General features: G+C 52.8%; 1 protein-coding gene across 2 annotated transcripts; it reads right to left on the reverse strand.

The window, feature by feature from the left end:
- Positions 1–452: 452 nt before the first annotated feature.
- TBRG1 (transforming growth factor beta regulator 1) lies at positions 453–26,055 on the reverse strand. Of its 2 annotated transcripts, none has more exons than XM_069742538.1 (10): positions 25,955–26,055; positions 15,589–15,719; positions 15,169–15,239; positions 14,004–14,212; positions 13,087–13,223; positions 12,771–12,917; positions 12,455–12,552; positions 11,886–11,996; positions 10,122–10,264; positions 453–1,123 (listed from the first exon to the last, which is right to left on the reverse strand). In XM_069742538.1, the coding sequence occupies exons 2-10, from the start codon at positions 15,715–15,717 to the stop codon at positions 975–977; spliced, it is 1,194 nt and encodes a 397-aa protein (XP_069598639.1). In that variant the 5' UTR covers positions 15,718–15,719; positions 25,955–26,055; the 3' UTR covers positions 453–974. The 2 variants fall into 2 exon arrangements, with proteins under 2 accessions (XP_069598639.1, XP_069598638.1); XM_069742537.1 differs by having other exon boundaries at positions 15,589–15,810.
- Positions 26,056–27,098: the final 1,043 nt, after the last annotated feature.

Genomic DNA, 27,098 nt, shown 5'->3' on the forward strand with positions numbered 1-27,098 from the left:
TCCATTTTTCACAAGCTGCTGGGACTGAGAGCTGTGACCTGATTGGCTGCTCGGGTACTGACTCCGCTTTCCTATGCTGCAGTTTGGCTCCATTTCTCCCCATCTGTTGGAGGGTCCGGCTCTTAGGACCCCGGTAAAGAGTTATTAGTGAAAGAACAAAAATGTAAGTTTCCAATTTTCCTGCAGCGCCTCCACAGGAGACAAGAGGCATTACATGGCTGTCAATGAGGGCAGGCTGGCGGGGTGAGGGATGCTAATCAGGAGACCCCCACACCCTCTGATAACGTAGGACCCCCCAGTGAGGCACGTATACGTCAGACAGGACCAGTCCTATAATATTCTCTCTCTTCCTCCATTGCATCCAGACATTTACTCCACACGGCTTTCGTGACGTGCTGGGACTTGTAGTTGTTCTTATAGCCATAGAGCTGCAGTTTTAAAGTCACAAATAATGACCAGAAATGTGGCGGATTTTATTGTCTATTTCTAAGAAATGTACCAAAGAAAATCTACAGAAAGGGGGCAAAGCGGCCGTACATGACACACTGTGACGACACCACTCTGAACACTCTTAATAGGACGTACACTGGTATGCCATAACATTAATACCACTGCCAGCTGACATGACCATGGCACCTGTCGGGGAGGGGATATTGTCAGTTCTTGTGGTTAAAAGTGAGAATCGAGCGCCTGACGGGGGCCTGAGTACTCTCCACATCATTGGTGGGGGGGCCCTTGGCACCTCTTGTGGGGGGCCCCGGTATACAGAGGACCATCCAGAAAAAACTGTCCAGGAAGGATGAGGATCCAGGTGATGATTCTGGACAGAACATAAGTCGGGTCCCTGGAGGCCACCGTGAGCGCCGCACCAGATCTGCTGCCCGATACCGCAGGACACCTGCGGAGTAATGTGGAGCCCGGACCCCTCTGGTCTTATCTTGTAATATTATGGCTGACCGGTCCATCCACCGCTGTCACTCCGGAGACCCCGGGGCGCTGTACTGGTGTCCGGGGGAAGACTTCAGGTGCCGGATCTCCCGAGAAAGCTGCGACGGAGCCAGGAACATCTGATAGGTGGAGATATAATCGTGTGCGGCGTGGATCTCCGGGAGATCTAATGTCCCTGAAATACAGGAAGCGGGAAACACTAGGGATAAATATGCAGTAATGTGAAAAAGTGTTCACCCCCCTCCAGACTTCCTCTTCTTTGGCGTGTTTGTCACAATGAAAATGATTCAGATCAAAAGTAAATATAAGACAAAGAAAACAAGTAATCACAAAATGCAGTTTATAAATGAAGATCTTTATTACTAAGGTGAAAAGAAATCCAAACCTCCAGGGTCCTGTGTGAGAATCACTGGTTGGGCCCTTAGCAGCAACAACTGCAATCAAGCGTTTGCGATAACGGACATAACGTCTATTACAACGCTCCGCCACATTGGAGGTTTCCGAGCATGAACCGCCTTATTAAGGTCCATACAGCATCTCAATCAGATTAAGGTTAGGACTTTGACTAGGCCACTCCAAAGTCTTCATTTTGCTTTTCTTAAGCCATTCAGAGGTGGACTCGCTGGTGTGTTTTGGATCATTATCCTGCTGAATAACACAAGTGCGCTTCAGCTTGAGGTCACAAACAGAAGGCCGGATATTCTCCTTCAGGATTGTTTGGTAGACAGCAGAATTCATGGTCCCATTTAGCACAACAAGTCTTCCAGATCCTGAGACAGCAAAACAGCACTAGACACCACACTGCCGCCACCATATTTTACTGTTGGTATGATGCTCCTTTTCTTAAATGCTGGGCAACTTCTACAACAGATGTAATGGGACATACACCTTCCAAAAAGATCAACTTTTGTCTCGTCAGTCCACAGAGGATTCTCCCAAAAGTCTTGGGTGATCTTTAAGATTTTTTTTTTTTGCAAAACTAAGATGAGCCTTTATGTCCTTATTACTTAGCTGTGGTTCTCGTCTTGTAGCTCTCTGTTGTGAATTCTGTGGCTGAATTCACTCCTGTGGTCACAAGTGGTACTACAGCTTCTGAGCTTCCTCCCTCAGGTGTTCTGGTGAGCTCGTTAACTGCTTCATTACTTAACTCCGCCTGATGCTGCTATCCTTGCTCCTTGTCAATGTTTCAGTGTTGGATCTGAGCTTCTCCTGATTGTTCCTGTGACCTGCTGCTCTGTATAGCTTAGTGCTTTTTGCTATTTTGTTGTTTTTTTTCTGTCCAGCTTGTCTTTTGTTTTGCTGGAAGCTCTGAGACGCAAAGGGTGTACCGCCGTGCCGTTAGTTCGGCACGGTGGTTTTTTTTGCCCCCTTTGCGTGGTTTTTGCTTTAGGGTTTTTTGTAGACTGCAAAGTTCGCTTTACTGTCCTCGCTCTGTCCTAGAATATCGGGCCCCACTTTGCTGAATCTATTTCATCCCTACGTTTTGTCTTTTCATCTTACTCACAGTCATTATATGTGGGGGGCTGCCTTTTCCTTTGGGGAATTTCTCTGGGGCAATTCAGGCCTATTTTTCTATCTTCAGGCTAGCTAGTTTCTTAGGCTGTGCCGAGTTGCCTAGGTAGTTGTTAGGCGCAATCCACAGCCGCTTTTAGTTGTGTTTAGGATAGGATCAGGTGTGCAGTCTACAGAGTTTCCACGTCTCAGAGCTCGTTCTTGTATTTTTGGGTATTTGTCAGATCACTGTGTGCGCTCTGATCGCTAAGCACACTGTGATTCTGGATTGCCTTCATAACACCTGTCATTAGCAAACATAACAGTACAAGGAGCCCAAACTAATGATTCTCAATAGAGGGAAAGAAAAAGTTCTGACATCATTTTTTTTTTTCTGCTCTGTGTTCACTTTTTTTTTTCCCCTAGACATTTGGGTGATTCTGGACACAGGTGTGGACATGGATATTCAGGGTCTGTGCTCTTCAATGGATAATCTCGTTATAAATGTACAAAAATTTCAAGATACTATTGATCAGAAATCTATGTTAGAACCAAGAATTCCTATTCCTGATTTGTTTTTTGGAGATAGAACTAAGTTTCTAAGTTTCAAAAATAATTGTAAGCTATTTCTGGCCTTGAAACCTCATTCTTCTGGTAATCCTATTCAACAGGTTTTGATTATTATTTCTTTTTTGCGCGGCGACCCTCAAGACTGGGCATTTTCTCTTGCGCCAGGAGACCCTGCATTGAGTAGTGTCGATGCGTTTTTCCTGGCGCTCGGATTGCTGTACGATGAGCCTAATTCAGTGGATCAGGCTGAGAAAAATTTGCTGGCTTTGTGCCAGGGTCAGGATGATATAGAAGTATATTGTCAGAAATTTAGGAAATGGTCAGTACTCACTCAGTGGAATGAATCTGCGCTGGCAGCTTTGTTCAGAAAGGGTCTCTCTGAGGCTCTTAAGGATGTCATGGTGGGATTTCCTATGCCTGCTGGTTTGAATGAGTCTTTGTCTTTGGCCATTCAGATCGGTCGACGCTTGCGCGAGCGTAAATCTGTGCACCATTTGGCGGTATTGCCTGAGGTTAAACCTGAGCCTATGCAGTGCGATAGGACTATGACTAGAGTTGAACGGCAGGAATACAGACGTCTGAATGGTCTGTGTTTCTACTGTGGTGATTCCACTCATGCTATTTCTGATTGTCCTAAGCGCACTAAGCGGTCCGCTAGGTCTGCCGTCATTGGTACTGTACAGTCCAAATTCCTTCTGTCCATTACCTTGATATGCTCTTTGTCGTCGTTTTCTGTCATGGCGTTTGTGGATTCGGGCGCTGCCCTGAATCTGATGGATTTGGATTATGCTAAACGTTGTGGATTTTTCTTGGAGCCTTTGCGGTGTCCTATTCCGTTGAGAGGAATTGATGCTACACCTTTGGCCAAGAATAAGCCTCAGTACTGGACCCAGCTGACCATGTGCATGGCTCCTGCACATCAGGAAGTTATTCGCTTTCTGGTGTTGCATAATCTGCATGATGTGGTCGTGTTGGGGTTGCCATGGCTACAAACCCATAATCCAGTATTGGATTGGAATTCCATGTCGGTATCCAGCTGGGGTTGTCAGGGGGTACATGGTGATGTTCCATTTTTGTCGATTTCGTCATCCACCCCTTCTGAGGTCCCAGAGTTCTTGTCTGATTATCAGGATGTATTTGAAGAGCCCAAGTCCGATGCTCTACCTCCGCATAGGGATTGTGATTGTGCTATCAATTTGATTCCTGGTAGTAAATTCCCTAAAGGTCGATTATTTAATTTATCCGTGCCCGAACACGCCGCTATGCGCAGTTATGTGAAGGAATCCCTGGAGAAGGGACATATTCGCCCATCGTCATCACCACTGGGAGCAGGGTTCTTCTTTGTAGCCAAGAAGGATGGTTCGCTGAGACCGTGTATTGATTACCGCCTTCTTAATAAGATCACTGTTAAATTTCAGTATCCCTTGCCATTGTTATCTGACTTGTTTGCTCGGATTAAGGGGGCTAGTTGGTTCACTAAGATAGATCTTCGTGGTGCGTATAATCTGGTGAGAATCAGGCAAGGAGATGAATGGAAAACTGCATTCAATACGCCCGAGGGTCATTTTGAGTATCTAGTGATGCCGTTCGGACTTGCCAATGCTCCATCTGTGTTTCAGTCTTTTATGCATGACATCTTCCGTGAGTATCTGGATAAATTCCTGATTGTTTACTTGGATGACATTTTGATCTTCTCAGATGATTGGGAGTCTCATGTGAAGCAGGTCAGAATGGTTTTTCAGGTCCTGCGTGCTAACTCTTTGTTTGTGAAGGGATCAAAGTGTCTCTTCGGTGTGCAGAAAGTTTCATTTTTGGGGTTCATCTTTACCCCTTCTACTATCGAGATGGATCCAGTTAAGGTCCAAGCCATCCATGATTGGATTCAGCCGACATCTCTGAAAAGTCTGCAAAAGTTCCTGGGCTTTGCTAATTTTTATCGTCGCTTCATCTGTAATTTTTCTAGCATTGCCAAACCATTGACCGATTTGACCAAGAAGGGTGCTGATTTGGTTAATTGGTCTTCTGCTGCTGTGGAGGCTTTTCAGGAGTTGAAGCGTCGTTTTTGTTCTGCCCCTGTGTTGTGTCAGCCAGATGTTTCTCTTCCGTTCCAGGTCGAGGTTGATGCTTCTGAGATTGGAGCAGGGGCGGTTTTGTCACAGAGAGGTTCTGATTGCTCAGTGATGAAACCATGTGCTTTCTTTTCCAGGAAGTTTTCGCCCGCTGAGCGTAATTATGATGTGGGCAATCGAGAGTTGCTGGCCATGAAGTGGGCATTCGAGGAGTGGCGTCATTGGCTTGAAGGAGCTAAGCATCGCGTGGTGGTATTGACTGATCATAAGAACTTGACTTATCTCGAGTCTGCCAAGTGCTTGAATCCTAGACAGGCCCGTTGGTCGTTATTTTTTGCCCGCTTCGACTTTGTGATTTCGTACCTTCCGGGCTCTAAAAATGTGAAGGCGGATGCTCTGTCTAGGAGTTTTGTGCCGGACTCTCCGGGTTTATCTGAGCCAGCGGGTATCCTCAAGGAAGGAGTCATTGTGTCTGCCATCTCCCCTGATTTGCGGCGGGTGCTGCAAAAATTTCAGGCGAATAAACCTGATCGTTGTCCAGCGGAGAAACTGTTCGTCCCTGATAGGTGGACTAATAAACTTATCTCTGAACTTCATTGTTCGGTGTTGGCTGGTCATCCTGGAATCTTTGGTACCAGAGAGTTAGTGGCTAGATCCTTCTGGTGGCCATCTCTGTCACGGGATGTACGTACTTTTGTGCAGTCCTGTGGGATTTGTGCTAGGGCTAAGCCCTGCTGTTCTCGTGCCAGTGGGTTGCTTTTGCCCTTGCCGGTCCCAAAGAGGCCTTGGACACATATTTCGATGGATTTCATTTCTGACCTTCCCGTTTCTCAAAAGATGTCAGTCATTTGGGTGGTCTGTGATCGCTTTTCTAAAATGGTCCATCTGGTGCCCTTGGTTAAATTGCCTTCCTCCTCTGATTTGGTACCTTTGTTCTTTCAGCATGTGGTTCGGTTGCATGGCATTCCTGAAAATATTGTTTCTGACAGAGGTTCCCAGTTTGTTTCAAGGTTTTGGCGAGCCTTTTGTGGTAGGATGGGCATTGACCTATCCTTTTCCTCGGCTTTCCATCCTCAGACTAATGGCCAGACCGAACGAACCAATCAGACCTTGGAAACATATCTGAGATGTTTTGTTTCTGCAGACCAGGATGATTGGGTGTCCTTTTTGCCGTTGGCTGAGTTCGCCCTTAATAATCGGGCCAGCTCGGCTACCTTGGTTTCTCCATTTTTTTGCAATTCTGGGTTCCATCCTCGTTTCTCTTCAGGACAGGTTGAGTCTTCGGACTGTCCTGGTGTGGATTCTGTGGTGGACAGGTTGCAGCAGATCTGGACTCAGGTAGTGGACAATTTGACCTTGTCCCAGGAGAAAGCTCAACTTTTCGCTAATCGCAGACGCCGTGTGGGTCCCCGACTTCGTGTTGGGGATCTGGTTTGGTTATCTTCTCGTCATATTCCTATGAAGGTTTCCTCTCCTAAATTTAAACCTCGTTTTATTGGTCCGTATAGGATTTCTGAGGTTCTCAATCCTGTGTCTTTTCGTTTGACCCTCCCAGACTCCTTTTCCATACATAATGTATTCCATAGGTCGTTGTTGCGGAGATACGTGGCACCTATGGTTCCATCTGTTGAGCCTCCTGCCCCGGTTTTGGTGGAGGGGGAATTGGAGTATATTGTGGAGAAGATTTTGGATTCTCGTGTTTCTAGACGGAAACTCCAGTATCTGGTTAAATGGAAGGGTTATGCTCAGGAAGATAATTCCTGGGTTTTTGCCTCTGATGTTCATGCTTCCGATCTTGTTCGTGCCTTTCATGCGGCTCATCCTGGTCGGCCTGGGGGCTCTGGTGAGGGTTCGGTGACCCCTCCTCAAGGGGGGGGTACTGTTGTGAATTCTGTGGCTGAATTCACTCCTGTGGTCACAAGTGGTACTGCAGCTTCTGAGCTTCCTCCCTCAGGTGTTCTGGTGAGCTCGTTAACTGCTTCATTACTTAACTCCGCCTGATGCTGCTATCCTTGCTCCTTGTCAATGTTTCAGTGTTGGATCTGAGCTTCTCCTGATTGTTCCTGTGACCTGCTGCTCTGTATAGCTAAGTGCTTTTTGCTATTTTGTTGTTTTTTTTCTGTCCAGCTTGTCTTTTGTTTTGTTGGAAGCTCTGAGACGCAAAGGGTGTACCGCCGTGCCGTTAGTTCGGCACGGTGGGTTTTTTTGCCCCCTTTGCGTGGTTTTTGCTTTAGGGTTTTTTGTAGACTGCAAAGTTCGCTTTACTGTCCTCGCTCTGTCCTAGAATATCGGGCCCCACTTTGCTGAATCTATTTCATCCCTACGTTTTGTCTTTTCATCTTACTCACAGTCATTATATGTGGGGGGCTGCCTTTTCCTTTGGGGAATTTCTCTGGGGCAAGTCAGGCCTATTTTTCTATCTTCAGGCTAGCTAGTTTCTTAGGCTGTGCCGAGTTGCCTAGGTAGTTGTTAGGCGCAATCCACAGCCGCTTTTAGTTGTGTTTAGGATAGGATCAGGTGTGCAGTCTACAGAGTTTCCACGTCTCAGAGCTCGTTCTTGTATTTTTGGGTATTTGTCAGATCACTGTGTGCGCTCTGATCGCTAAGCACACTGTGTCTCTGGATTGCCTTCATAAAACCTGTCATTAGCAAACATAACAGCTCTCCTATGCCGGCCATTTTTGCCCAGTCTCTTTCTTATGGTGGAGTCATAAATACTGACCTTAACTGAGGCCTGCAGCTCTTTGGATGTTCTTGTGGGGTCTTTTGTGACCTCTTGGATGGGTCGTCGCTATGCTCTTGGGGTAATTTTGGTTGTCCAGCCACTCCTGGGAAGTTCACCGCTGTTCCATGTTTTCGCCATTTGTGGATAATGGTTCTCACTGTGGTTCGCTGGAGTCCCAAAGCTTTAGAAAATACTTTACAACCTTCTCCAGACTGATAGATCTCAATTAGTTTTCCTCATTTGTTTCACAAATTCTTTGGATTGCGGCATAATGCCTAGCTTTTGAGGAGCTTTTGGTCTACTGCACTTTGTCAGGTGGGTCCTAGTTATGTGATTTCTTGATTGAAAACAGGTGTGACAGTGATCAGGCCTGGGTGTGGCTAGGGAATGTGAGCTCACCTTGCTAAAGATTTGATAAAACAGTTAAAACATACATTAGGGGGGGGGGGTGGCAATCACTTTTTCACACAGGGCCCTGTAGGTTTGGATTTTTTTCCCTTAGTAATAAAGATCTGCATTTTGTGATTACTTGTGTTATCTGTCTAAAATGTAAATTTGGTGATCTGAAACATTCAAGTGTGAAGAATAGGAAATCTGGAAGGGGGCAAACACTTTCACACACTGTATATAATGGATGGAGACATAAGAGGAGTGGTGATATCACATCTTATTACAGTACAGGGTGATATAAGAGGAGTGGTGATATCACATCTTATTACAGTACAGGGGGATATAAGAGGAGCGGTGATATCACATCTTATTACAGTACAGGGTGATATAAGAGGAGCGGTGATATCACATCTTATTACAATACAGGGTGATATAAGAGGAGCGGTGATATCATATCTTATTACAGTACAGGGTGATATAAGAGGAGCGGTGATATCACATCTTATTACAGTACAGGGTGATAGAGGAGCGGTGATATCACATCTTATTACAGTACATCTTATTACAGTACAGGATGATATAAGAGGAGCGGTGATATCACATCTTATTACAGTACAGGGTGATATAAGAGGAGCGGTGATATCATCTTATTATAGTACAGGGTGATATAAGAGGAGCGGTGATATCACATCTTATTACAGTACAGGGTGATATAAGAGGAGCGGTGATATCATCTTATTATAGTACAGGGTGATATAAGAGGAGCGGTGATATCACATCTTATTACAGTACAGGGTGATATAAGAGGAGCGGTGATATCACATCTTATTACAGTACAGGGGGATATAAGAGGAGCGGAGATATCACATCTTATTACAGTACAGGGGGATATAAGAGGAGCGGTGATATCACATCTTATTACAGTACAGGGGGATATAAGAGGAGCGGTGATATCACATCTTATCACAGTACAGTCTGATATAAGAGGAGCGGTGATATCACATCTTATTACAGTACAGGGTGATATAAGAGGAGCGGTGATATCACATCTTATTACAGTACAGGGTGATATAAGAGGAGCGGTGATATCACATCTTATTATAGTACAGGGTGATAGAGGAGCGGTGATATCACATCTTATTACAGTACAGGGGGATATAAGAGGAGCGGTGATATCACATCTTATTACAGTACAGGGGGATATAAGAGGAGCGGTGATATCATATCTTATCACAGTACAGGGGGATATAAGAGGAGCGGTGATATCACATCTTATTACAGTACAGGGGATATAAGAGGAGCGGTGATATCACATCTTATCACAGTACAGGGTGATATAAGAGGAGCGGTGATATCACATCTTATTACAGTACAGGGGGATATAAGAGGAGCGGTGATATCATATCTTATCACAGTACAGCGGTGATATAAGAGGAGCGGTGATATCACATCTTATTAGAGTACAGGGGGATATAAGAGGAGCGGTGATATCACATCTTATCACAGTACAGGGGGATATAAGAGGAGCGGTGATATCATATCTTATTACAGTACAGGGGGATATAAGAGGAGCGGTGATATCACATCTTATTAGAGTACAGGGGGATATAAGAGGAGCGGTGATATCACATCTTATTACAGTACAGGGGGATATAAGAGGAGCGGTGATATCATATCTTATCACAGTACAGGGGGATATAAGAGGAGCGGTGATATCACATCTTATTACAGTACAGGGGGATATAAGAGGAGCGGTGATATCACATCTTATTACAGTACAGGGGGATATAAGAGGAGCGGTGATATCATATCTTATTATAGTACAGAGGTGCTGGATATTTATTGCAGATGAGCGATTGTTTGGATCTTTCAATAAACATTTGCATTTTTGTATATTATTATTATATTTTTTCATTGTTTGCTTTTACCTGTCAGGACGGCTTCTGGTTTGACATCTGTGAGCGATTGTCTCTGGAAAGCCTCGACGTTTATGGCCGGGCTCTTCTCCAACACCTCCTGGGGCATCGGCCCGTCTCCCGGTTTCCACACCTCAAATTTCACCCACTCGTAGCTGCGATATAGAAGGAGAAGTGACTGCGGCCTCGTATATATATATATATACACCGTCACCTCACACACGATATACAGTGGGGAAAATAAGTATTTGATACTCTGCAGATTTTGCAAGTTTCCCCCCACTACAATGAATGGAGAATGCAGCAGGGATTTTGGCCCCCTCCTCCATACAGATATTCTCCAGATCTTTCAGGTTTCCGGGTTGTCGCTGGGCAACATTGAGTTTCGGCTCCTCCAAAGATTTTCTATTGGGTTCAGGTCTCTAGACTGGCTAGGCCGCTCCAGGACCATGAAATGCTTCTTACAGATCCACTCCTTAGTTGCTGTGACTGTGTGTTTCGAGTCATTGTCATGCTGGAAAACCCAGCCACGACCCATCTTCAATACTCCTACTGAGGGAAGGAGGTTGTTAGCCAAAATCAGACAATACATGACCCCATTCATCTTCACTTCCATACGGTGCAGTCGTCATGTCCCCTTTGCAGAAAAGCATTCCCAAAGTATGATGTTTCCCCCACCATGCTTCATGGTTGGGATGGTGTTCTTGGGGTTGTACTCATCCATCTTCCTCCAAACACGGCGAGTAGACCACATGACCTTCTCTCATGCCTCCGCTGGATCATCCACATGGTCGTTGGCGAACATCAAATGGGCCTGGACATGTTCTGTTGTGAGCAGGGGGACCTCGCGTGCCCTACAGGATTTTACTTCATGACGGTGTAGTGTGTTACTAACAGTAATTTTTGAGACTGTGGTCCCAGTTCTCTTCAGGTCATTGACCAGATCCTCCCGTGTAGTTCTGGGCTGATTCCTGACCTTTCCCTGAATCATCCTTATCCCACGAGGCGAGATCTTGCATAGAGCCCCAGACCGAGGAAGATTGACCGTCATCTTGTGTTTCTTCCATTCTCTAATAATTGTGCCAACAGTTGTTGCCTTCTCACCAGGCTGCTTGCCGATTGTCCTGTAGCCCAGGGGTGTCAAATTGCATTCCTCGAGGGCTGCAAACAGGTCATGTTTTCAGGATTTCCTTGTACTGTACAGGTGATAATTTAATCACCAACTCATTATTTGTGTAGGTGATTAAATTATCACCTGTGCAGTACAAGGAAATCCTGAAAACATGACCTGTTTGCAGCCCTCGAGGAATGCAGTTTGACACCCCTGCTGTAGCCCATCCCAGCCCTGTGCAGGTCTACAATTATGTCCCTGATGTCCTTAGACTGCTCTTTGGTCTTGACCATGGTGGAGAGGTTGGAGTGTGATTGAGTGTGTGGACAGTTGTCTTTTATACAGGTAACGAGGTCACACAGGTGCGAATAATCCAGGTAATGAGTGCAGAGTAGGAGACTTCTAAAGAAACACTAACGGGTCTGTGAGAGGCAGAATTCTCGCTGGTTGGTCGGTGATCAAATACTTATTTCATGCAATAAATGCAAATTATCTGTGTAACAATCCTACAATGTGATTTTCTGGTTATCATCGTTAGATTCTGTCTCGCACAGGTGAAGTGTACCGACGATAAATATTACAGCCCTCTCCGTTCTGTGTAGGGGGAAATGTGCAAAATCGGCAGCAGATCAAATCCTTATTATATACATACACTGTATCCTCACCTCGCACATTTCCGCGCGCCCGGGCAGCTCTGTATTAGGTTCTGTATCGTGGGGTGCGTGAACCCGAAGAAGTATTCCCCCGCCCTCTCCTGGGCAGCGATAATGTGTCCCCTGAGGAGACATAAAAGGCATCGTATCAGCGAGGGCCCAGTGTGAACGCTGCTGGGGGTGCAGGAATCCCCTGGTGGTCCCCGGACCATGTGACGGCTATTGATGAGTGAGCAGGGAGAGAACGCGCCCCCGGAGCTCTTCAGGTCCCCGGCTGACAGTGCAGACCATGCGCCCCCAGATAGGGAATCCAAGGCTTCAATATGGAGTATGGAGCAGCGCACTGACGCTGGACAGAACTGTGAGCGCTGCGCATGATGTACAGAAGCTTCTCATCTCCAGAGCTGCAGTCACAATTCTGCTCCCTGCGTTTATGTTTGCAGCGGTCATCATGATGTTCGGCCCCTGGTGCACACACTACTACGATGCACCACAGCAGAGGATGCAGCAGCTTTGTGAATGCAGCTCTGAAGGTGACGAGTGTAGGACGTGAAGCTGGGCCCACACACGGCTGCACTTACCGCACCGCACCAATGCTTTTCAGGAGAGCAGCGTGACAGTCGGCGGCGGAGTTGGCAATGATGGAGTTCTGAGGATCATCTTCAGGGACAATCTCAAACTACGACAAGAGAGGAGATGAGTCAGCGTCCGAGAGCGTGGAGACCCCAGAGTCCGACACCTCGCACGGTCTGGTCACTTGTAGGTTATGACCTTCTGTCCTATACGACGTCACATTCTCCAGATACTGACGACCTTCTGAGCTTGGGCTAATACAGGGCAGGCAGTCAGCGAGCAGAGAACACTAAGCCACCGACACCGCCTGGCAGGAGCGCTGACCTGGGGCCCAGACCAGCCATCTTTGATCTGACAGGTATACAGACACTTCTGCTCCGGGCTCCTCATGCTGACATACACTCTGGTGCTGCAGAAGCCGACCGGATAAATGGCCGCCTTGTCATGGAAGCTGCTGCGGTCGGATACGATCTGTGGAAGAAGTGTGTCAGTTATTAAAGTAAATCCATATATTTATTATATACACCCATAAGACAACTACAACCCCCAGCAGACTGGTGATGTCAGGGCATGCTGGGAGTTGTAGTTGTGCAACCAGTTGCAAAGAACCTTAACTTGGCAGCAAATTTTCATTCCTCACCTCTCCAAGACTGTAAACCGTCAAACCATCCAAACCAATAGGGAAGACGGGGCGACCGGAGGGGTCAAGGAGGATGGGCTGCACCCACCGGCGCGTCGCTCCGTCACTGCCCCTCTTCTTAGGGAATTTCTTCATAACTGCAAAAATGAGCGAAACCGTCCGGCCTTAATAGAGGCAAAGGCACTACTGAAATACTCTGCGCTGCTGGGAGGATCAGGCACTACTGAAATACTCTGCGCTGCTGGGAGGAACAGGCACTACTGAAATACTCTGCGCTGCTGGGAGGATCAGGCACTACTGAAATACTCTGCGCTGCTGGGAGGATCAGGCACTACTGAAATACTCTGCGCTGCTGGGAGGATCAGGCACTACTGAAATACTCTGCGCTGCCGGGAGGATCAGGCACTACTGAAATACTCTGCGCTGCTGGGGGAGGGATCAGGCACTACTGAAAGACTCTGCGCTGCTGGGGGAGGGATCAGGCACTACTGAAATACTCTGCGCTGCTGGGGGAGGGATCAGGCACTACTGAAATACTCTGCGCTGCAGGAGGTGATGCCTTTCTATAACCCTGGGTGTCCGTGATTCCCCCATTGGATCATCCTGAAATGAACATTTCCGCAGCCTTCTTGGACGCGTGGCCTTGATGTGCCCATGAGGATCTGATCTCGGCAGGTATCTGCAGTGAATCTGCCCGCATCACATGTGCAGCACGCTCACTGTTGTGTGGATGCGTCGCATGGCAGCACGCTCACTGTCGTGTGGATGCGTCACATGGCAGCACGCTCACTGTCGTGTGGATGACACTGGTAGGACTTTCCCCACTCGCTCCATCCTATGATCAGCTGTGGATTTTATAGGTAGAATCTGCAGCGGCTCAGACACGCGTGAATCCCCCCTTGCATTGCGCTACTTGCCTTCTGCTTTGTTTTCTTTGCTCTTTTCTCGGCGGTCTTTCTTCATCTTTTTTGCGGCGCCATCGTCCACCGCAGCGCTCAGGTTCATCTCCAGGTTCCCATCGCTCAGTGCGGACACGTCGAAGCTGAGAGATAAGCCGGAGCTGTGCGTCCCGGCCGGGTCGTCCTCGCTCAGAGCCTGAAGCTGCAGGAGCCGCTTTAATAAAAATCTGGAACATAAAATAGAACAAATCAGATCCATACAGTGAGTCTGATAATCCAGAGCGTCCGATAATCCAGAACCCAGCATTATTCTACGGCCGTCCACAAAGCAGAATTATACGCTGGAGGGGTCGTCCCACAATGACAATGTAACCCCTGGCCATTGACATACGGGGTCCGAGCAGTCATGAGAGTCGGCCATTCAGGGTCTATGGGACTGGGAGCTCCGCACACTTTGTACTGTACATGCTCAACCTTCGCTCCACACAACTGGGGTCCGACTCTTGTGACTGGAGGGATCGTCAGCCTATTTCTGAGTGTCGGTGATACGTCGTCATTGTGGGACGACCCCGCTGATACATTTATATAATGAAGATCTCTGCTTCCCATCAGTGAATAGAATCCTTCCTCTGCTGATCCGTCCTGGCGTATCGCCTTGTAACAATGTATCTGCACAATCCTCTGTGAGCAAACCGCCGTCACTGCAGACTGACACACTGTAACAAACCATCCGGACAAGAGCAGCAGATTCTGGGCCCCGAGCGCTGTCTGCAGACTGACACACTGTAACAAACCATCCGGACAAGAGCAGCAGATTCTGGGCCCCGAGCGCTGTCTGCAGACTGACACACTGTAACAAACCATCCGGACAAGAGCAGCAGATTCTGGGCCCCGAGCGCTGTCTGCAGACTGACACACTGTAACAAACCATCCGGACAAGAGCAGCAGATTCTGGGCCCCGAGCGCTGTCTGCAGACTGACACACTGTAACAAACCATCTGGACAAGAGCAGCAGATTCTGGGCCCCGAGCGCTGTCTGCAGACTGACACACTGTAACAAACCATCTGGACAAGAGCAGCAGATTCTGGGCCCCGAGCGCTGTCTGCAGACTGACACACTGTAACAAACCATCCGGACAAGAGCAGCAGATTCTGGGCCCCGAGCGCTGTCTGCGGCCGTTACCTCCGCTCCTCCTTCGCTTTGGTAAATTTGCTTTCCATCCGGGCGATTTCATCACACAGCGCTGCGTTCTCCTAAAAATCACAGAACATGGGCAGGAAAAAAACGTTATCAATAAAATCCAGAGAGTTGACACAAAGTATAAAATCCCCAGTCGACGTCAGCGGTCACAGGATGCAGTCAGCATTTCTTACTGTTATCTGATCCTGGGAAAGCTGGGTGACGGCTGATCTGAACGAATGTATCGGCGGCGGCAGATTTACCATATGGACGCTACTACAACTCCCACCGAGTATACCATCCAGCTTTCCGAAGGTTCAGAATCTGAAAGATGTAGGCACATATCGCCTGTCATCCAGCTTTCCCAGGAGCAGAAATCAGGAGCTTCCAGCAGAGGACAAGTGCAGGACGTCGGCTACTCACAAAGATCATCGCCTTCGCCATTCTCCGCAGCCGCAGACACTTCAGACGGTATTTCTCATTGTGGATCCGTTTCTTGCTCTTCATCTTTGCCTCGAAGTACGAAGAATGCGAACCGAACGCCGGATTCATCCCTGACCGAGAAACCGGCGATCAGAAGAGTCCAATCACACAGCGAGCGTTCCCGGAGACGCCAGACCGGCTGCTCCGCACCCACAGACAGGCCTGAGAGGAGAATCTGCAGTCAGCGGACGCAGGGCGTATCCCAGCGCAAGGCGTATCCCAGCGCAAGGCGTATCCCAGCGCAAGGCGTATCCCAGCGCAAGGCGTATCCCAGCGCAAGGAGTATCCCAGCGCAAGGCGTATCCCAGCGCAAGGCGTATCCCAGCGCAAGGCGTATCCCAGCGCAAGGCGTATCCCAGCGCAAGGCGTATCCCAGCGCAAGGCGTATCCCAGCGCAAGGCGTATCCCAGCGCAAGGCGTATCCCAGCGCAAGGCGTATCCCAGCGCAAGGAGTATCCCAGCGCAAGGCGTATCCCAGCGCAAGGCGTATCCCAGCGCAAGGCGTATCCCAGCGCAAGGCGTATCCCAGCGCAAGGCGTATCCCAGCGCAAGGCGTATCCCAGCGCAAGGCGTATCCCAGCGCAAGGCGTATCCCAGCACAAGGCGTATCCCAGAACAGGGCGTATCCCAGAACAGGGCGTATCCCAGCACAAGGCGTATCCCAGCACAAGGCGTATCCCAGCATAAGGCGTATCCCAGCACAAGGCGTATCCCAGCACAGAGCGTATCCCAGAACAGGGCGTATCCCAGAACAGGGCGTATCCCAGCACAAGGCGTATCCCAGCACAAGGCGCATCCCAGCGCAAGGCGTATCCCAGCGCAAGGCGTATCCCAGCACAAGGCGTATCCCAGCACAAGGCGTATCCCAGAACAGGGCGTATCCCAGCACAAGGCGTATCCCAGCACAAGGCGTATCCCAGCACAAGGCGTATCCCAGCACAAGGCGTATCCCAGCACAGAGCGTATCCCAGCACAGGGCGTATCCCAGAACAGGGCGTATCCCAGCACAAGGCGTATCCCAGCACAAGGCGTATCCCAGCACAGGGCGTATCCCAGCACAAGGCGTATCCCAGCACAAGGCGTATCCCAGCACAAGGCGTATCCCAGCACAAGGCGTATCCCAGCACAAGGCGTATCCCAGAACAGGGCGTATCCCAGCACAAGGCGTATCCCAGCACAAGGCGTATCCCAGCACAAGGCGTATCCCAGCACAAGGCGTATCCCAGCACAAGGCGTATCCCAGCACAGGGCGTATCCCAGAACAGGGCGTATCCCAGCACAAGGCGTATCCCAGCACAAGGCGCATCCCAGCACAAGGCGTATCCCACAACAGGGTGTATCCCACAACAGGGTGTATCCCAGCGCAAGACGTATCCCAGCGCAAGGCGTATCCCATCACAAGGTGTGTCCCAGCACAAGGCGTATCTCAGCGCAAGGCATATTCCATCACAAGGCGTATCCCAGAACAGAGCGTATCCCAGCGCAAGGCGTATCCCAGCGCAAGGCGTATCCCAGCGCAAGGCGTATCCCAGCGCAAGGCGTATCCCAGCGCAAGGCGTATCCCAGCGCAAGGCGTATCCCAGCGCAAGGCGTATCCCAGCGCAAGGCGTATCCCAGCACAAGGCGTATCCCAGCACAGAGCGTATCCCAGAACAGGGCGTATCCCAGCACAAGGCACATCCCAGCACAAGGCGTATCCCACAACAGGGTGTATCCCAGCGCAAGACGTATCCCAGCGCAAGGCGTATCCCAGCACAAGGCGTATCCCAGCACAAGGCGTATCCCAGCACAGAGCGTATCCCAGAACAGGGCGTATCCCAGCACAAGGCACATCCCAGCACAAGGCGTATCCCACAACAGGGTGTATCCCAGCGCAAGACGTATCCCAGCGCAAGGCGTATCCCATCACAAGGCGTATCCCAGCGCAAGGCGTATCTCAGTGCAAGGCGTATCCCAGAACAGAGCGTATCCCAGCGCAAGGCGTATCCCAGGGCAAGGCGTATCCCAGCGCAAGGCGTATCCCAGCGCAAGGCGTATCCCAGCGCAAGGCGTATCCCAGCGCAAGGCGTATCCCAGCGCAAGGCGTAGTCCATCACAAGGCGTATCCCAGAACAGAGCGTATCCCAGAACAGGGCGTATCCCAGAGCAGGGCGTATCTCAGCGCAGGGCGTATTCCATCACAAGGCGTATCCCAGAACAGAGCGTATCCCAGCGCAAGGAGTATCCCAGCGCAAGGCGTATCCCATCACAGAGCGTATCCCAGCACAAGGCGTATCCCAGAACAGGGCGTATCCCAGAACAGGGCGTATTCCAGCACAAGGCGTATCCCAGCACAAGGCGTATCCCAGAACAGAGCGTATCCCAGCGCAAGGCGTATCCCAGCGCAAGGCGTATCCCAGAACAGGGCGTATCCCAGAACAGGGCGTATTCCATCACAAGGCGTATCCCAGAACAGAGCGTATCCCAGCGCAAGGAGTATCCTAGCGCAAGGCGTATCCCATCACAGAGCGTATCCCAGCACAAGGCGTATCCCAGAACAGGGCGTATCCCAGAACAAGGCGTATCCCAGCGCAGGGCGTATCCCAGCACAGGGCGTATCCCAGCACAGGGCGTATCCCAGCACAGGGCGTATCCCAGCACAGGGCGTATCCCAAAACAGAGCGTATCCCAGCGCAAGGCGTATCCCAGCGCAAGGCGTATCCCAGCGCAAGGCGTATCCCAGAACAGGGCGTATCCCAGCACAAGGCGTATCCCAGAACAGAGCGTATCCCAGCGCAAGGCGTATCCCAGCGCAAGGCGTATCCCAGCGCAAGGCGTATCCCAGCGCAAGGCGTATCCCAGCACAAGGCGTATCCCAGCACAAGGCGTATCCCAGCACAAGGCGTATCCCAGAACAGGGCGTATCCCAGCACAAGGCGTATCCCAGAACAGAGCGTATCCCAGCGCAAGGCGTATCCCAGCGCAAGGCGTATCCCAGCGCAAGGCGTATCCCAGAACAGGGCGTATCCCAGCGCAAGGCATATTCCATCACAAGGCGTATCCCAGTACAGAGCATATCCCAGCGCAAGGCGTATCCCAGCGCAAGGCGTATCCCAGCGCAAGGCGTATCCCAGCGCAAGGCGTATCCCAGCGCAAGGCGTATCCCAGCGCAAGGCGTATCCCAGCGCAAGGCGTATCCCAGCGCAAGGCGTATCCCAGTACAGAGCATATCCCAGCGCAAGGCGTATCCCAGCGCAAGGCGTATCCCAGCGCAAGGAGCATCCCAGCGCAAGGCGTATCCCAGCGCAAGGCGTATCCCAGCGCAAGGCGTATCCCAGTGCAAGGAGTATCCCAGCGCAAGGCGTATCCCAGCCAAGCATGGGTGGGTCACAGGAGAGTAACACAGCAGAGGATGCGTGGAGGGTATCACCGCAATGGGCACAGCGTGGTGGAGGGATTGTGGGGCGGGGTGGAGTGTGTGCACAGTGGAGCACGGCTGAGTGTGGGGTGTACCGCGGCAGAGTCTGCTGCAGGTGTACCTTAGCAAACCATGTATCTCAGTGGTGGGCAGGGTGGTCACAGCAAGGTGCATGAGAGTGAGTTACAGCTTAATATAAGGTGGGTCTCAGCGGATCGTGGGTCTCGGGTGTTTTTGAGCGGATCGTGGGTCTCAGTGTTGGGGGCATGTCAGCGGACCGCGTATCTCGGTGCGAGGGAGGGGTGCATCTCAGCAGGATGTATCTCAGCAGTGTCTCTTAGTGTGGGGCATCTCTCTCAGTGCGGGAGAGACTCAGCAGGATGTATCTCAGCATGGGTGTCTCAGCAGTGTGTGGGCTGTATCTCAGCAGGGTGTGGGCTGTATCTCAGCAGGGTGTGGGCTGTATCTCAGCAGTGTGCACTGTATCTCCGCAGGGTGTGGGCTGTATCTCAGCAGGGTGGGGGCTGTATCTCAGCAGGGTGGGGGCTGTATCTCAGCAGGGTCTGGTGTCTCAGCAGTGTGGGCTCTATCTCAGCAGTGTGCGGTGTCTCAGCAGTGTGGGCTCTATCTCAGCAGTGTGCGGTGTCTCAGCAGTGTGGGCTGTATCTCAGCAGTGTGCGCTGTCTCTCAGCAGGGTATGGGCTGTATCTCAGCAGTGTGCGCTGTATCGCAGCAGGGTGGGCTGTATCGCAGCAGGGTGGGCTGTATCGCAGCAGGGTGGGGGCTGTATCGCAGCAGGGTGGGGGCTGTATCGCAGCAGGGTGGGGGCTGTATCGCAGCAGGGTGGGGGCTGTATCGCAGCAGGGTGGGGGCTGTATCGCAGCAGGGTGGGGGCTGTATCGCAGCAGGGTGGGGGCTGTATCGCAGCAGGGTGGGGGCTGTATCGCAGCAGGGTGGGGGCTGTATCGCAGCAGGGTGGGGGCTGTATCGCAGCAGGGTGGGGGCTGTATCGCAGCAGGGTGGGGGCTGTATCGCAGCAGGGTGGGGGCTGTATCGCAGCAGGGTGGGGGCTGTATCGCAGCAGGGTGGGGGCTGTATCGCAGCAGGGTGGGGGCTGTATCGCAGCAGGGTGGGGGCTGTATCGCAGCAGGGTGGGGGCTGTATCGCAGCAGGGTGGGGGCTGTATCGCAGCAGGGTGGGGGCTGTATCGCAGCAGGGTGGGGGCTGTATCGCAGCAGGGTGGGGGCTGTATCGCAGCAGGGTGGGGGCTGTATCGCAGCAGGGTGGGGGCTGTATCGCAGCAGTGTGGGGGCTGTATCGCAGCAGTGTGGGGGCTGTATCTCAGCAGTGCGGGCTGTATCTCAGCAGGGTGCGGGCTGTATCTCAGCAGGGTGCATCTCAGCAGGGTGCGGGCTGTATCTCAGCAGGGTGCGGGCTGTATCTCAGCAGGGTGCGGGCTGTATCTCAGCAGGGTGCGGGCTGTATCTCAGCAGGGTGCGGGCTGTATCTCAGCAGGGTGCGGGCTGTATCTCAGCAGGGTGCGGGCTGTATCTCAGCAGGGTGCGGGCTGTATCTCAGCAGGGTGCGGGCTGTATCTCAGCAGGGTGCGGGCTGTATCTCAGCAGGGTGCGGGCTGTATCTCAGCAGGGTGCGGGCTGTATCTCAGCAGGGTGCGGGCTGTATCTCAGCAGGGTGCGGGCTGTATCTCAGCAGGGTGCGGGCTGTATCTCAGCAGGGTGCGGGCTGTATCTCAGCAGGGTGCGGGCTGTATCTCAGCAGGGTGCGGGCTGTATCTCAGCAGGGTGCGGGCTGTATCTCAGCAGGGTGCGGGCTGTATCTCAGCAGGGTGCGGGCTGTATCTCAGCAGGGTGCGGGCTGTATCTCAGCAGGGTGCGGGCTGTATCTCAGCAGGGTGCGGGCTGTATCTCAGCAGGGTGCGGGCTGTATCTCAGCAGGGTGCGGGCTGTATCTCAGCAGGGTGCGGGCTGTATCTCAGCAGGGTGCGGGCTGTATCTCAGCAGGGTGCGGGCTGTATCTCAGCAGGGTGCGGGCTGTATCTCAGCAGGGTGCGGGCTGTATCTCAGCAGGGTGCGGGCTGTATCTCAGCAGGGTGCGGGCTGTATCTCAGCAGGGTGCGGGCTGTATCTCAGCAGGGTGCGGGCTGTATCTCAGCAGGGTGCGGGCTGTATCTCAGCAGGGTGCGGGCTGTATCTCAGCAGGGTGCGGGCTGTATCTCAGCAGGGTGCGGGCTGTATCTCAGCAGGGTGCGGGCTGTATCTCAGCAGGGTGCGGGCTGTATCTCAGCAGGGTGCGGGCTGTATCTCAGCAGGGTGCGGGCTGTATCTCAGCAGGGTGCGGGCTGTATCTCAGCAGGGTGCGGGCTGTATCTCAGCAGGGTGCGGGCTGTATCTCAGCAGGGTGCGGGCTGTATCTCAGCAGGGTGCGGGCTGTATCTCAGCAGGGTGCGGGCTGTATCTCAGCAGGGTGCGGGCTGTATCTCAGCAGGGTGCGGGCTGTATCTCAGCAGGGTGCGGGCTGTATCTCAGCAGGGTGCGGGCTGTATCTCAGCAGGGTGCGGGCTGTATCTCAGCAGGGTGCGGGCTGTATCTCAGCAGGGTGCGGGCTGTATCTCAGCAGGGTGCGGGCTGTATCTCAGCAGGGTGCGGGCTGTATCTCAGCAGGGTGCGGGCTGTATCTCAGCAGGGTGCGGGCTGTATCTCAGCAGGGTGCGGGCTGTATCTCAGCAGGGTGCGGGCTGTATCTCAGCAGGGTGCGGGCTGTATCTCAGCAGGGTGCGGGCTGTATCTCAGCAGGGTGCGGGCTGTATCTCAGCAGGGTGCGGGCTGTATCTCAGCAGGGTGCGGGCTGTATCTCAGCAGGGTGCGGGCTGTATCTCAGCAGGGTGCGGGCTGTATCTCAGCAGGGTGCGGGCTGTATCTCAGCAGGGTGCGGGCTGTATCTCAGCAGGGTGCGGGCTGTATCTCAGCAGGGTGCGGGCTGTATCTCAGCAGGGTGCGGGCTGTATCTCAGCAGGGTGCGGGCTGTATCTCAGCAGGGTGCGGGCTGTATCTCAGCAGGGTGCGGGCTGTATCTCAGCAGGGTGCGGGCTGTATCTCAGCAGGGTGCGGGCTGTATCTCAGCAGGGTGCGGGCTGTATCTCAGCAGGGTGCGGGCTGTATCTCAGCAGGGTGCGGGCTGTATCTCAGCAGGGTGCGGGCTGTATCTCAGCAGGGTGCGGGCTGTATCTCAGCAGGGTGCGGGCTGTATCTCAGCAGGGTGCGGGCTGTATCTCAGCAGGGTGCGGGCTGTATCTCAGCAGGGTGCGGGCTGTATCTCAGCAGGGTGCGGGCTGTATCTCAGCAGGGTGCGGGCTGTATCTCAGCAGGGTGCGGGCTGTATCTCAGCAGGGTGCGGGCTGTATCTCAGCAGGGTGCGGGCTGTATCTCAGCAGGGTGCGGGCTGTATCTCAGCAGGGTGCGGGCTGTATCTCAGCAGGGTGCGGGCTGTATCTCAGCAGGGTGCTGGCTGTATCTCAGCAGGGTGCGGGCTGTATCTCAGCAGGGTGCGGGCTGTATCTCAGCAGGGTGCGGGCTGTATCTCAGCAGGGTGCGGGCTGTATCTCAGCAGGGTGCGGGCTGTATCTCAGCAGGGTGCGGGCTGTATCTCAGCAGGGTGCGGGCTGTATCTCAGCAGGGTGCGGGCTGTATCTCAGCAGGGTGCGGGCTGTATCTCAGCAGGGTGCGGGCTGTATCTCAGCAGGGTGCGGGCTGTATCTCAGCAGGGTGCGGGCTGTATCTCAGCAGGGTGCGGGCTGTATCTCAGCAGGGTGCGGGCTGTATCTCAGCAGGGTGCGGGCTGTATCTCAGCAGGGTGCGGGCTGTATCTCAGCAGGGTGCGGGCTGTATCTCAGCAGGGTGCGGGCTGTATCTCAGCAGGGTGCGGGCTGTATCTCAGCAGGGTGCGGGCTGTATCTCAGCAGGGTGCGGGCTGTATCTCAGCAGGGTGCGGGCTGTATCTCAGCAGGGTGCGGGCTGTATCTCAGCAGGGTGCGGGCTGTATCTCAGCAGGGTGCGGGCTGTATCTCAGCAGGGTGCGGGCTGTATCTCAGCAGGGTGCGGGCTGTATCTCAGCAGGGTGCGGGCTGTATCTCAGCAGGGTGCGGGCTGTATCTCAGCAGGGTGCGGGCTGTATCTCAGCAGGGTGCGCGCTGTATCTCAGCAGGGTGCGCGCTGTATCTCAGCAGTGTACGCTGTATCTCAGCAGTGTGCGCTGTATCTCAGCAGGGTGTGGGCTGTATCTCAGCAGGGTGTGGGCTGTATCTCAGCAGGGTGTGGGCTGTATCTCAGCAGGGTGTGGGCTGTATCTCAGCAGGGTGTGGGCTGTATCTCAGCAGGGTGTGGGCTGTATCTCAGCAGTGTGGGGTGTATCTCAGCAGTGTGCGCTGTATCTCAGCAGTGTGCGCTGTATCTCAGCAGTGTGGGCTGTATCTCAGCAGTGTGGGCTGTATCTCAGCAGTGTGTGGGCTGTATCTCAGCAGTGTGTGCGCTGTATCTCAGCAGTGTGTGCGCTGTATCTCAGCAGTGTGCGGGCTGTATCTCAGCAGTGTGCGGGCTGTATCTCAGCAGTGTGCGCTGTATCTCAGCAGTGTGCGCTGTATCTCAGCAGTGTGGGGTGTATCTCAGCAGTGTGGGGTGTATCTCAGCAGTGTGTGCGCTGTATCTCAGCAGTGTGGGGTGTATCTCAGCAGTGTGTGGGCTGTATCTCAGCAGTGTGCGCTGTATCTCAGCAGTGTGTGCGCTGTATCTCAGCAGTGTGGGGTGTATCTCAGCAGTGTGTGGGCTGTATCTCAGCAGTGTGGGGTGTATCTCAGCAGTGTGCGCTGTATCTCAGCAGTGTGCGCTGTATCTCAGCAGTGTGGGGTGTATCTCAGCAGTGTGCGCTGTATCTCAGCAGTGTGTGCGCTGTATCTCAGCAGTGTGTGCGCTGTATCTCAGCAGTGTGGGGTGTATCTCAGCAGTGTGGGCTGTATCTCAGCAGTGTGGGCTGTATCTCAGCAGTGTGGGCTGTATCTCAGCAGTGTGCGCTGTATCTCAGCAGTGTGCGCTGTATCTCAGCAGTGTGTGCGCTGTATCTCAGCAGTGTGGGGTGTATCTCAGCAGTGTGGGCTGTATCTCAGCAGTGTGGGCTGTATCTCAGCAGTGTGGGCTGTATCTCAGCAGTGTGGGCTGTATCTCAGCAGTGTGCGCTGTATCTCAGCAGTGTGGGGTGTATCTCAGCAGTGTGGGCTGTATCTCAGCAGTGTGGGCTGTATCTCAGCAGTGTGGGGTGTATCTCAGCAGTGTGGGCTGTATCTCAGCAGTGTGGGGTGTATCTCAGCAGTGTGGGGTGTATCTCAGCAGTGTGCGCTGTATCTCAGCAGTGTGGGCTGTATCTCAGCAGTGTGGGCTGTATCTCAGCAGTGTGCGGGCTGTATCTCAGCAGTGTGCGGGCTGTATCTCAGCAGTGTGGGGTGTATCTCAGCAGTGTGCGCTGTATCTCAGCAGTGTGCGCTGTATCTCAGCAGTGTGCGCTGTATCTCAGCAGTGTGGGCTGTATCTCAGCAGTGTGGGGTGTATCTCAGCAGTGTGGGGTGTATCTCAGCAGTGTGTGCTGTATCTCAGCAGTGTGGGGTGTATCTCAGCAGTGTGCGCTGTATCTCAGCAGTGTGGGCTGTATCTCAGCAGTGTGGGCTGTATCTCAGCAGTGTGCGGGCTGTATCTCAGCAGTGTGCGGGCTGTATCTCAGCAGTGTGGGGTGTATCTCAGCAGTGTGCGCTGTATCTCAGCAGTGTGCGCTGTATCTCAGCAGTGTGCGCTGTATCTCAGCAGTGTGCGCTGTATCTCAGCAGTGTGGGCTGTATCTCAGCAGTGTGGGGTGTATCTCAGCAGTGTGGGGTGTATCTCAGCAGTGTGGGCTGTATCTCAGCAGTGTGGGCTGTATCTCAGCAGTGTGTGGGCTGTATCTCAGCAGTGTGGGCTGTATCTCAGCAGTGTGCGCTGTATCTCAGCAGTGTGCGCTGTATCTCAGCAGTGTGCGCTGTATCTCAGCAGTGTGCGCTGTATCTCAGCAGTGTGGGCTGTATCTCAGCAGTGTGTGGGCTGTATCTCAGCAGTGTGCGCTGTATCTCAGCAGTGTGGGCTGTATCTCAGCAGTGTGGGGTGTATCTCAGCAGTGTGTGGGCTGTATCTCAGCAGTGTGCGCTGTATCTCAGCAGTGTGGGGTGTATCTCAGCAGTGTGCGCTGTATCTCAGCAGTGTGGGCTGTATCTCAGCAGTGTGGGCTGTATCTCAGCAGTGTGGGCTGTATCTCAGCAGTGTGGGCTGTATCTCAGCAGTGTGCGCTGTATCTCAGCAGTGTGTGGGCTGTATCTCAGCAGTGTGGGCTGTATCTCAGCAGTGTGCGCTGTATCTCAGCAGTGTGTGGGCTGTATCTCAGCAGTGTGGGCTGTATCTCAGCAGTGTGCGCTGTATCTCAGCAGTGTGGGGTGTATCTCAGCAGTGTGTGGGGTGTATCTCAGCAGTGTGGGCTGTATCTCAGCAGTGTGTGGGCTGTATCTCAGCAGTGTGGGCTGTATCTCAGCAGTGTGTGGGCTGTATCTCAGCAGTGTGGGGTGTATCTCAGCAGTGTGGGCTGTATCTCAGCAGTGTGTGGGGTGTATCTCAGCAGTGTGCGCTGTATCTCAGCAGTGTGGGGTGTATCTCAGCAGTGTGGGCTGTATCTCAGCAGTGTGCGCTGTATCTCAGCAGTGTGCGCTGTATCTCAGCAGTGTGCGCTGTATCTCAGCAGACGCCGCCGTTTGTGCTGTGTACCGGCTTGGTCGCTATCGGTGACTCCCACATATTCGGGGTCTGAGGCGCCGTGTGCACTCACCGGGCTGGGCCGGACGTGTCGCAGCAGACAGGCCGCAGACAACCACCTCACTAGGGAGCAGAATATCCTAATGCTGAAGGACCTGTGATGATGTCACGGCCACGTGTTTAGTTATGGGAGGAGTCAGGCTAACTTGCCTAAAGGACCTTTGATGATGTCATGATCATGTGATCGGTCACATGTCTCCAGCCTGCAGTATATATAACTGATCGGACTGAGGCGGATGAGCTTGTGCCCGGCGCACAGTGGAGCGGTGAATCCCCCGGTGGGCCCTCGCCCCTATGTGACCAGTGGTTGGCACAATGCACATGATGACTATGTACAGTAACAGACAGAAGCAGCGGTGCTGTGTGCGGGGGTCAGGTAGTGTCCGCATGCAGCAGTTGCCCCTGACAATGGCACCGGTGGGCCCTCAGCAGCCCAGGCGGACACAGATTCTGATTGGTTGCTGTTATGAACATCTTCCCAGTCTATAGAACAAAGTCCTGCGGTCCGTACAGAAGCACGATGCTGTACCTGGTGCGGAGGCTGAGGGCGGCGCGGGGTACTGAGACGTCGCTGAGCACGGCACGGGGTACTGAGACGTCGCTGAGGGCGGCGCAGGGTACTGAGACGTCGCTGAGGGCGGCACGGGGTACTGAGACGTCGCTGAGGGCGGCGCGGGGTACTGAGACGTCGCTGAGGGCGGCGCGGGGTGCTGAGGGCGGCGCAGGGTACTGAGACGTCGCTGAGGGCGGGGTACTGAGACGTCGCTGAGGGCGGCGCGGGGTACTGAGACGTCGCTGAGGGCGGCGCGAGGTACTGAGACGTCGCTGAGGGCGGCGCGGGGTACTGAGACGTCGCTGAGGGCGGCGCAGGGTACTGAGACGTCGCTGAGGGCGGCGCGGGGTACTGAGACGTCGCTGAGGGCGGTGCGGGGTACTGAGACGTCGCCATCGATTCAGAGAAAGACAAGACACAGAAGCCATGAACCAGTCCGCCCTCATTGATCGCCCTCACTGGCAACAAGTTATTTCTAATATCTAATCTGTATCTTCTCCCTTCTCTTTGATGACGTCATGGATGGGTATATGCAGGTGTGTGTCCTGCAGGGTGATGGTATCTGGATAATCCCCTTGCTCTAAAATGGCACAATATTATATAC

Source organism: Ranitomeya imitator, chromosome 10, assembly GCF_032444005.1.
Source record: "Ranitomeya imitator isolate aRanImi1 chromosome 10, aRanImi1.pri, whole genome shotgun sequence".
Lineage (NCBI taxonomy): Eukaryota > Metazoa > Chordata > Amphibia > Anura > Dendrobatidae > Ranitomeya > Ranitomeya imitator.

What these genes read in the sequence shown, in the direction of transcription:
- TBRG1 (XM_069742538.1), bottom strand. Translation starts at nt 15,717, where the DNA reads ATGAATCCGGCGTTCGGTTCGCATTCTTCGTACTTCGAGGCAAAGATG. An exon ending in AAAGCGAAGGAGGAGCGGAG is followed by an intron (nt 14,213 to 15,168) that starts GTAACGGCCGCA and finishes TTTATGTTCCAG; the next exon opens with ATTTTTATTAAAGCGGCTCC. An exon ending in GGCGCGCGGAAATGTGCGAG is followed by an intron (nt 10,265 to 11,885) that starts GTGAGGATACAG and finishes TCTATATCGCAG; the next exon opens with CTACGAGTGGGTGAAATTTG.